The following is a 12195-nucleotide window of genomic DNA, read 5'->3' on the forward strand; positions in this document are numbered from 1 at the left end:
GTTTCACCAGGAAATAAATAGGAGTCAGATAATAGAATGTAAATTTTCATTGTACAACAAATTATCTAATATGTGCTCCAAATAAAATATTGATTTCTACAACTTTGATTAACTTATACTGACCAATTACGTTATCATTATTATTCATGTTAGTGAAAATGCTATTGTCTATATCTTAAAGATATGGTATCAAAGGTATAGGACTCTTTCTACATTTGGTTCTTCCAAGTAAAATATATGTTGAAGAAGTCATTAGTCAATCATACACTCATGATTTCATTATTGATATGATTTCATATAATTTTGAGACTTTTTAGTATTAAATTCTGATCTACCAATGAATATATTTATATATATAGCATAGTTACATAGTAGGATACATGAAGTAAGCAATTGTATAATACAGTAATCCTACCTTAATTTAGACTGAAGAATTGTCTAGTCTCATACTCATTAACAGAAGGCATAACAAAATGAAACAAATATTTAAGGTAATGTGAAAATTACATTAGTTTTTATTTAATTGTGAAGTTAAAAATTATATAAGGATACTATATGATAAATAAATTAAAAAGTTTTCCAAGTCTGTTTAGTTATTCAGTGAATTTCCTCCAGAGGTGGAATGGGGATTTTGTATATTCAGAAATATTATAAATACAAAGAAGTTTTAGAATGTCTAAAATGTAAACTCACATAATAGACACCAAGGTAAACATAGAATTGTAAGGATGTACTATACAAACCTGTAATCCATCAAATTGGAAAATCTAAAAGAAAATAACAATTTTCTTGAAAGGCACCACTTACCAAAGTTAAAGCAAGATAAGGTATACAATTTAAATAGATATATAACTTCTAGTAAATCAGAAGAAATCCTTAAAAGTCCCCAAACAATAAAAACAATGAAAATACCCAAGGCCAGAAGATTTTAGTACAGAATTCTTCCAGATATTTAAAGAAGATTTAATGTTAATAACCCAGAAATTATTCTATAAAACAGAAACAGGAGAACATTGCCCAATTCATGCTATGAGGCTCCTCAAACCACCTGAAGATTCAATAAAGAGAATTGTAGTCCAACATCTTTTAACAACATAAACACAAAAATACTCAATAATATACTGCAAATAGAACACAAAACACATAAGATCATAATCCACCACAATGTGATAATAATAATTAAGATAGACGTGACACATACCACCTTCAACGAAGTTCTACTATATTCCCAGTTTCTCAGAAGCAGGATTCCTGCTTTATCATTTTAATCTATATTCTATACTCTCATTTCTATTAGAAATATCCAGTGGACAAAGGAGATGGACATCTACAATCTTACCACAGTGACACAATTCATCCTCATAGGGATTTCTGACCTACCTGAAGTGCGCTATCCACTCTTTGTGGCATTCGCCATCATCTATCAGATCACTTTACTGGGAAATGGGTTCATCCTGTTGGCCATTGTGACTGAGAGAAAGCTTCAAACTCCCATGTATCACCTGTTGGCAAATCTGTCCTTGCTGGACATATTCTGCCCATCAGCTACTGTCCCCAAGATGCTCTCGAATCTCTTGACTAAGGACCACAGCATTTCCTTTGTTGGGTGTGCTTTACAGCTCTATTTCCTGGTGGCCCTTGCTGGAACTGAGGTTTTCCTGCTGGCTGTGATGGCTTATGACCGCTATGTGGCCATATGCTTCCCTCTGCGTTACTCCCTCATCATGACCAAGATTCGCTGTGTGCAGCTGTTGTTTGGGACTTGGGTAGCTGGGTTTCTGAACTCCTTCATCCACACAATGTCCACCTTTAGCCTGTCTTTTTGCAAATCTAATAGAGTTAATCAGTACTACTGTGATATTCCACCTGTGGTGGCCCTCTCATGCTCATCCACCTATGTGGCAGAAACGCTTCTTTTAGTGATAGGAAGTATCTTTGGAGTTGGTGCTTTTCTGATCACTTTGATATCCTACATATACATTGTCTCCACCATCCTAAAGATCCAGTCAACAGAAGGAAAGCGCAAAGCTTTCTCCACATGTGCTTCCCATCTTCTTGTAGTCTTCTTGTTCTATGGAACAACTATATTTACCTATATCCGTCCAACCTCCAGTCAACACTCTCCTGGCAGAGACAGACTCATCTCTATGTTGTATGGGGTCATTACTCCCATGTTAAACCCTATCATCTACAGCCTGAGAAACACAGAAGTCAAAGGAGCACTCAGAAAAGTTTTACATCTTAGGATATGTTCACAGAAAGCATGATGTAAGACTTTTCAAGCTAAGATATATTTGTTGTAGATCCAAGATTGATGGACCTTGTTTCTTTATTCATGCAGTTGTCCTGTGTCATTTGATCCATGAATTGAAGTTATTTGTGTTTAAAGTTATTATTGAAATATGTGTGTTGATTATAGTCATCCTGTTTTTATTTATTGATGTTGTTTGTGTTTTCAATTGTACTTCATATTATAATCATTATCTTTCCACAGTCTCTTGGATATATTTATTTGTATCTTCAACCTGTAATATTTTTCCCATTTTTTTTTTGGTTTGGTTTGTTGGTTGCTTATAGTGTGGAACATTTTCCTTTCACCTGTAGTTATTACACATTTTCTGCATATATTATTCTGGGTTGGCCATCATAGCTTTTAACAACTTGAAATTGCATTGATTGTTTCAGGCTCTTCTGACTTTCAAAGTTTTCATTGAGAAATCAGCATTATTTGTGATGGATTTTCCTTTACTTATGATTTGAGTTTTTTCTCTTGATATTTTCAATGCAATTTCTTTGTTTTGTATGCTTAGTGATCTAATTATCATATCACTATGGGAATTTTCTCTTCTGCTATTATTGATTAACTGTTCTGTGTGCTTTTTTTTTTATTGGTTTTAATGTGCTTTTACTTGATTTGGAGGCTTTTCTATGATCATGTCAAAGATCTGTTTTATGCTTTAGACTTGGGATTATTCTCCCTCCTCAATGCATACAAGTTGAAGGTTAAGGTTTTCTTGTGTGTTTGTGTGTCCTGCATGTTCTGTGTGTTCTTCTAATTTTATTTGTTTTATTTTTTAAAAAATTCCTCTTATATACTCATTTTTGTCTAGATTCATTACATTATATCAAATCCTGATAATTTATTTTTTTTATTCATTCTACTTGAAAGGTTTTCCTCTGACTGTTCTTATTAAGTTATTGAGTTTTCAAATTTCATTTTTATATCAACATAATTGCTGTTCAATATTTCATTATCTTCACTTAATTCTGCTCTAAAGCTCTAGATTGTTTTTGTCATTTCTATCAGTTTTATTGTTGTCTTGGGTATCACTTATGCATTTGTTCTCCCTGAGTTCTTTCTCTTTAATTTCTTCTTTAATATTTTATTGGATATTTTATTTATTTACCTTTCAATTGTTATCCCCTTTCCTTTTTCCCCTCCAGAAATTCCCATTCTATCTTCCCTCCCTCAGCTTCTATGAGTGTGCTCCCCAACCCTTCTACCCACCGACTCCTGCCTGCCCACCCTGGCTTTCCCCTACACTGAAGCATCGAGCCTTCCCAGAACCAAAGGCCTCTCCCACTATGTCCAACAAGACCATTCCCTTTAATTTCATTATTCTATTTCTTTGTATTTTCTTTAAATTACTTGAATTCTTTAATCAGATTTATGGTTGGTCTTTTAATTCTATCTTCTCATGTCTATCTAAATAATCTTTCTTGGCAAATATTTCTATAGTATTGGTACATTTTGGAGAGAATATGGAAGTCTAATTTGTCATACTGTTGGTATTTTCTGATGAAGTCTGTGTATTATGAACTTCTTTTATTACTTCTAAGTCTGATATATACAAAGGAGATTCAGATAGAATAGCAGATACATGGGCAAGCTGAGCCTACAGGTTAGAAATAATTCAGGGTAATAAAGTCAGGTACACATATCATACTTGACCTTTGAACAGGATTCATTTGTCACAGTGTGAAAGTATATATGCCTATGTGTATAGGATGAATGTTGTGTTAAAGTCCTTTCTGTTGAGGAAAAGGTAAGACATGACTTTCTAGAAGACATATTTGATTGAGGAACTAGATGTGGGACCCATGTGAGATCTCAAATTTGGGGAGATGCCTTGGATAGAGTTACCTCGAAAGAGTTACTAGGTGTTTTATGGATTAATGTTTGATGTAACTATTTGTGGCTCACAAGGGAAGTGCCACCACTGAACTGGTAATCCTGGATTTTAAAAGGAATTAAGATGAAAAATCTATGAAGAACAAGCCAATAGGTAGCATTTCTCTATGGTTTCTGCTTAATTTCCTAACTCTGGGTTCCTGACTTGAGTTCCTGTTCTAGGATTTCTTGACTATATACTGTTAACTGTAAAAAGAAATAAATACCATTTCTTCCCAAATTTGTTGTAGTAAATGTTTTTATCTCAGCTATGCACTTCTGAACAGGATTATAGTAACAAACATGAAAGTCTCTTCTGGGGAGCAGGTATCAAATCCAATGATAAAATGGTTAGTAACTTTATAGTACTCCTTCCAATATCACATCACCAATTACATCTTGCCTAGAAGTAAGTATTGCAGTATGCTAGATCCAAAGTTGGGTAAGACCTCCGATGTTTTATTTTATACCAATTTGACTGAAAGCATCTTTTGCCATTATGAAATCTAGCTAGTATGGGTGAAATTTGGTGGTTGATTTGAGATTGATTTCTTTGTCATTTACCAAAAGCTCATGTTATCTTTAGAACAAAGGATTTCTTAAAAATTCTTATGCAGACATATGAATGTGAAAGAATGTATATATATATATATATATATATATATATATATATATATATATATATATATATATATTTAGAAATATTTGTATATGTGTTTATGCATGTATGTATGTATGTATATATGTATGTATGTATGTATCAACAGTTAATTAAAACAAGAGGTCATGAACTCAAATTCCCATTCTTGGTGTTATGTGGGAGGTTTGGAAGAAAGAGAAGTGGAAAATGATATAATTAGATAAGCCACCTGAAATCCAATTCCAAGTGGTCAACCTTAAAAACACCTTCATACAGGCAATAATAATTGGAATTAGTAGAATCCATCTATCTATCTATCTATCTGTCTGTCTGTCTGTCTGTCTGTCTGTTGTCTGTCTGTCTGTCTGTCTGTCTATCATTAACTATAGTATTCTACATATGTAAGTAATTGATAACAAAGAATTATATATTTGTTACATATATTTACTTATGTGTACTCACATAAGAAACAATAACAAAGGCAAACATTATGAATTTAAGAGTACTACAAACAAAAGAATGATTGGTGGTTAGAAATGGGACAAATACATATTCATGTATGAAACTCTCAAAAAACTTTTAACTAGAAAATGTTTGGTTTACTGGAAATAATAAATTCTAAACATACTCAGTTGATGATTTTTCAGGAAACAAGTTTTAGACAATATACAATCTTAAAAATACATTTTCTGTTATATTTTTGGGGGTCACTTAGAGTGAGCCCATGCTGGATCTAGTCCCAGTGCACATATGGAGCAGATGAGTAGGTTTATCTTCATGTGGGCCCACCAAACAACTGGAGCAGGAGCTGTTCCTCAGCCGATTGCCTACATGCCTGTAAGTGGATCCCACACCCCTACATGGACAGCATTTACAGGCCTCAGTGGGAGAGGATGTGTCTAATTCTGCAGCAACTTGAATTGTGGGGATGGGAGTGGGGAGTGATTGACACCCAGAGAGTGTCTGGAGGTGAATTGGGGGAGGGCTTGAATGACAGAATACTGAGCAGAGAAAGGGCAGATATTGAGTTACAAATGGAACAAATAAATTTAATAAAACCATTGTTATTGATTCTTTGTGAATCTCACATTTGTGTGTCCCAATCATACTCATCTCCCCCTGTCTCCCTCTCTTTCTCATCATCTATCTATATCTATCTATATTTATATCTATAGCTATATATATACCTACATCATCTATATCAATCTTTATCTCTATGTCTGTCTCTATCTACCCTTTGTCCTTGCATTCTTACCTACAAAACAAAATAAAATAAAAGAAGAAAAAGAAAAAAAGAACAAAAAGCAAGATTAAAGAAAAAAATCTCAGCCAGGTGGTGGTAGCACATGCCTTTAATTCGAGTTCTTAGGAGGCAAGTGGATTTCTGAATTCAAGGCCAGCCTGGTCTACAGAGTGAGTTCCAGGACATCCAGTGCTATACAGAGAAACCCTGTCTCAAAAAACAAAAAAACAAACAAACAAAAAAAGAATCTCACCATGGAAGATGCAATATATTATGGTCTGACCCACAGTATACCCTTTTGCCTAAATATCCTTACTTGCAAATGTTCATTTCAACAAGTCATTGTAATAAGTCATTGGCCTGGCTTCTGCTATACCTTCATTTACAGATCCTCACTGAGACTCTTCTTAGATATACTGTTGTTGCCCTGTGTTATGAATAGTCTGCAGCTTTGGTTTTACAGGATCAACTAATTTCTATGTTCCCATAGTTCATAGATGAGCTAGATGTTGGGATGGTCCAACTCAAAGCCCTGGATCTTGGCCTGGGTGGTAGCTTATTTGCTTAGTCTGACAGCTGGAAAATTTCTAGAATCAGTGCCAGTGCAGGACCAGGGAAAGATGAGGACAACTCTCCTGAGTGCCTCAGCTGGTAAAAGGCAGGGCCATACTTTCTGTATCAATGTCACCAAGGCTAGATTTTCTATACTACCAAGGTGAGGGACAGGGGCCAATGAGTCTCAGGGCCATCTCTGCACAGCCATTGGATGTTAACATGATCGTAGGTGGCAGCCTACATCAGGGACATCCACATGATCTTTGATGGTAAAATGGACCATGGACATCAACACTGCTGGTGAAGAGCCACAGATCCAGACATAGCCCTCAGAGGCGCCATGGGACAGGGCATCAATAACTTCAAGTAGAAGCACAGGTTATTCACATTAGGCTCTTCCTCACCACCCTCACATCTTCAGTTACAGATATCTTCATTGTGAACAATGTTTCACTTCTCTTTCTCTCCCACCTGTCCACCACATACTTGCTCACAGCAGTGGCACCTTGCCTGGTAAGCATGGTGGTGAATGAGATTCTCATGCAGTCATTTTTTTTTAAGAAAAACAGTAATAACTTGGTAAGTCAACACTTAAAAATAAACATTATTATACAGTTTTCAATATGACATAATTTACTTAAAATCTATGTTTTGATAAATTACTAATTTTATATTATATAGATGAGAGGTAAATTTTAATTATAGAATGATGATAGATTTGAAGATAAGTGGGAATTTATTTATCACTTTTTGTGGAAATAATATAAATTAAGGACACATCTGTCGCAGTTCAAAGACTGCACTCTGATTTAATAAATCTTACTTGAAATTCCAATTCAATGAATTCATTAAGTCAGCATTCTGAGATTATATGGAGAGTAAAAATATATTGCACTTCTAATCTACAATTTAATTGATTATAAAAAGCTTACTTCTTGTGCACATTCAGGCCATTTGTGAGAGAATATTTAGGTTTCCCAGAATACAAGCAGTAACAAATATGATGGCTGTATGGATGATCTACTGTGTACTATGTGGAAGCATCACCTGTCAATAAAATCTGACGGCCAATAACTGAGGCAGGATTAGAAGGTAAGATATCCAGCAGAGAGAGTGGGACTTTCAGGAATAGTGAGGTAGGGGTCATTCCCATGTAGACATGGAGGAAGTTAGATTTATAAAACTGAGGAGAGGTAACTAGCCATGTGGCAGATATAGAATATTATAAGTAGGTTATACTATTATACATATGTGGGTTATATTATATGTAATATGTGAGCTAGACAGGGAACAAGCTAAGCTTATTCCCTACATATATTATTTGAGTTGTCATTTGGAAACTGGTGTGCTTGTTTTTGTGTGACTGTCTTTCTTTGATTCTCTCTCTCTCTCTCTCTCTCTCTCTCTCTCTCTCTCTCTCTCTCTCTCTCTCTCTCTCTTTCCATTACAAATGCTGCCCCCTGTTGGTCCTCTCTTGCAGAGTGCCTCCCACATCACCTTTTCCTTTTCTTTCTGACAGGCACCCCTTGTATATCCTATGCAAGGATCTTGGTGCAACAAGTCTCTGCAGGATTAGGTACATCCTCTCTCACTGAGGCCAGAAATGGAAGCCCTTTTCTATATATATGCTGGGGGGCTTGGACCAGCCCATGTATGATCTTTGGTTGATTGCTTTGTCTCTGGGAGCACTCATGGGTCCAGTTTAGTAGATAATTTTGGTCTTTTATGGTGTAACCATCTCTTTGAGGGCCTTCATTCATTCCCCCAACACATTCATAGGGGTCTTGGACCTCCATCCACTGTTTCTCCATTTGTGTATCTACATCTGTTTCAGTCAGATGCTGGATAGAGCTTTTCATAGGGCTGGTATGCTAGGCTCCTGTCTGCAAGCAAAACATAGCATCATTAATAGTGTGAGGGATTGGTGCCTACCCATGAGATGGGTCTCAAAATGTGGAAGTCACTTGTTGGCCGTTTGTTCAGTCTCTGCTTAATCTTTCTCTGTGTATTACTTTTAGACAGGACCAATTTGGGTCAAAAGTTTTGTTGGTACGTTAGTGTCCCCATCTCTCCGCTGGAGGTCCAGTCTGGCTACTGGAGTTGGTCTCTTTAGGTACCATATCCCCACTGTTGGACATTTTAGCTAAGGTCACTTGCATTGATTCTTGGGAACTTCCCTCATTCTGGGTCTCTGAGACTTCCTAGGGAATTCACCTACCCCCATCCTGGCAACTGCACATCTCCATTCATTCTCTTGGATCTCTGGGATTCCAATCTCTCCCCATGCCCAATCCTGCTCCCACATTCCCCTTTAACCTCCGGTTTCTCAGTAAGGTCATTCCCTCCCTCTTCCTCCAATGACTATTTTGTTCCCCTTCCTAACTGGGATTCAAGCATCCTTACTTCAGATTTCCTTCTTGTTTAACTTTTTTGGGTCTGTGTGGTGTATCATGAGTACTCTGTACTTTTTTGCTAGTGTTCTCTATTTTGTTTTAATTTTATTCATTTCAGTCCTGAGTTTTTATTATTTTTATCTTCTATTCCTCTTGGGCTCTATAGGTAAGCAGCTGTCTCTACAATTTATCTCAGTTCTGGAAGCTTTATTAGGCTTGCTATATATTTTCAGTTTATGCTGATCATTCTCAGATTTCTGGTGGTGTTGAAAGACTACTTGTAGTGTCATATCCAACACAGGCTATTTAGATTGAGAGAACAGATTTGAGAGGATTATTTTTCAGATGGCATGCGATCTAAAGTCAGGTGTAAAGTTATGAGTCCTTCAAATTAGGATAGAGGACAGTGTTCTGTCTTAATGACATAATTGTGGACTGAGTGTTAGATCTATCTTACACCTTATAAATTACAAAATGGTCATAGCTGTGCTATATTTGTATTTGAGAGAAAAGGTTTTTTTTTTTTTTATTAGAACAGTAAGAAGAAGTGTTGTGGATGAGTCTGGTCCTGTTCATATTTTGATACTAATTCTGCTATCATGGGAGGAGCTGCAGAAAAGGAGTGACACTAGCAGATGTGTTCTTAATTTATATTTTTTCCACAAAAAGTGATAAATCATTTCTCACTTATCTTCAAATCTATCATCATTCTATAATCACAATTTACCTCTCATCTATATAATATAAAATTAGTAATTTATCAAAAACAGATTTTAAGTAAATTCTGTCATATTGAAAACTGTATAATAATGTTTATTTTTAAGTGTTGACTTACCAAGATATTCCTTTTTTTCTTAAAGATAGAAGTTTAGGGCTCCCATCACTAATTACTTATGTTACAGCCAAGGAATGCTAGAATATGACCTTCAGCTACTTGCCTCAGACAGACCCTGAAAGTTTATCTTGGGGCTGCCAGGACAACTTAGCACAAGAAGAAATACAGCATTGCTCCTCTGCCTTGCACCTGGCTGTTTGATTTTACTGACCTTGATGTAGCCATCTCCTGCCTATGTGAATTTTGTAGTTTGCCCTGTTTACTGTATACTATATAAGCCTGATTTCTACTTTGTACAAATTGCATTCAGTTACAGCACTCCCTTGTGTCTGTTTCTGTTTGTCATTTCTTCGTCAACGCCTTGTCTACCTGACTAGGACCCTGTTCCCCCCACGGGTTCAGGGAGGCCCAGACTGGCTGGCCTGTGGCAGTACATGAAGTCCTGGAATATACCTTTAAGAGCATTGGAACTATTCAATTTTCTCTATTGATATTTGTGATGAGATCTACACCACGTTTTCTTTTTTATTTATTGTTTAATCTTTTTTTATAGTCCAGAATTTATCCCCCTCCGAGTACACCCTCCAACTGTTCTTTATCCCACACCTCCTCTCTAAGTCTCCAAGAAGATATCCACATGCACACCCCCCAGCCCACCATACCTCCCAACTCCCTGTGACCTCACATCTCTCCAGGTTTAGGTGTATCTTCTCTGTTTGAGTTCAGACCCAGCAGTCCTCTACTGTATATCAGGTTGCTTAGGCTACCTGGTTAGTGGTTCAGTGTCTGAGAGATCCTAGGTATCTAGGTTGGTTCAGACTTCTGGTCGTCCAATACTGTTGCCTTCTTCCTTAACTTCTAGCTTTTTCCCCAATTCAACAACAGGGGTCACCAATTTCTTTCCATTGATTGGGTGTAAATATCTGCATTTGACTCTTTCAGCCACTTATTGGAGCCCTTGGAAGTCAATCATGATAGGCCTCTGTAAGTAAGCACACCATAGCATTAATAATAGTGTCAAAACTTGGGCCCTCCCACTGAGCTGGATCCCAATTTGGGCATGTCACTGGACCACCTTTTGATCAGGCTCTTCTCATTTTTTGTTCCTGCACTTCTTTCAAACAGGAACAATTCTGGATCAGAGTTTTATTGTAGGATGGCAGCTCTTTAACATTCTGGTTCATAATGGGGAGGTGTGTGCATTGAGTCACATATTAGGTTTTAAGTATGCTCTCTGGTCATGAACCAGCAGCAGCTTTATTGCAATAAACTCCTTCTATTTCTGTTGACTGAGTTTAAGTTGTGTTGGATAAGAGAGGACCCATACTACAAAGGCTCTACCACATTGTTCACAATCATAGACTTTCTCTACAGCATGCTTAGTTTCATGATGATGAAGACTGTAGAAATGTGCAAAGGCTTCCACATATTGAATGCATTCATAGGGTTTCTCTTACATGATGATGAAGACTTGGGAAATTTGAAAGGTCTTCACAATATTAAGTATATTCAGAAATTTCTATCCAGTATAGATTGATTCCTGACGATGAAGACTATAGAAATGTATGAAGGCTTCACAGTATTAAACACACTCACACGATTTCTTTACATTATGATTTCTTTCGTGACTTTGAATACGACTGACATGTGAAGGCTTTACCACATTGTTTACATTCATAGGGTTTCTCTCCTGTATGCCCACACCACATTTTTAATTGGGTTATTTGGGAGAAATTTAATTATTGTTTTTTTTTCTCACCAGCATATCTATTGTTACATTGCTTATTTGATATCAACTTAATGTTGGTAAGTGGTATTTATGGATAAAAATGATCCATTTCTTTTAAATGTTCCAGTTTCATGGAATACAGATTTTTCAAGTATGCTTTATGATTTTGTGGATTTTTGCTCTGTATCTTCGTACATCTGCTTTTCCATTTCTGAGTTTGGTACCTTCCTCTATTTTTTTTTAATTATTTTGAATAAGGGCTTGTGGATCTGTTTTATTTTCTTAAAGAATAAACACTTCGTTTCTTTGGTTCTTTGTTTTAATTTTATTCATTTCAGTCCTGAGTTTTATTATTTCTTATCTTCTATTCCTCTTGGGCTTGACACTGTTCCCATTCCTGAGCTTTCAGATATGCTATTGTTGGCCTGAAATCTTCCCAGTTTTTCTTTAATTTTATATTATTATTCTTAATGTAGGCATTTAGTTGTATGAACTTCTCTCTTACAACTGCTTTCATTGTATCCTGTATGTGCAGGTGAGGTTAGCCACACCCCTTTGTGCTCCCAGCAGGCTTTCAGCTTCCCACCCAGGAATTATTTGGATCTGTGAATGACAGACACACATTTGTT

General features: G+C 36.2%; 1 protein-coding gene and 1 pseudogene across 1 annotated transcript; one reads left to right on the forward strand and one right to left on the reverse strand.

The window, feature by feature from the left end:
* The window catches only part of LOC116101278, a 6994-nt pseudogene extending 6846 nt beyond the window's left edge, over positions 1–148 (reverse strand).
* Positions 149–1303: 1155 nt separating this feature from the next.
* Positions 1304–2267, forward strand: LOC116100615 (olfactory receptor 5V1-like). Its single transcript, XM_031384357.1, has one exon. The coding sequence runs from the start codon at positions 1320–1322 to the stop codon at positions 2265–2267; it is 948 nt and encodes a 315-aa protein (XP_031240217.1). The 5' UTR covers positions 1304–1319.
* The last annotated feature ends 9928 nt before the right edge of the window (positions 2268–12195 follow it).

This window comes from Mastomys coucha, unplaced genomic scaffold, assembly GCF_008632895.1.
Source record: "Mastomys coucha isolate ucsf_1 unplaced genomic scaffold, UCSF_Mcou_1 pScaffold21, whole genome shotgun sequence".
Taxonomy (NCBI): Eukaryota; Metazoa; Chordata; class Mammalia; order Rodentia; family Muridae; genus Mastomys; species Mastomys coucha.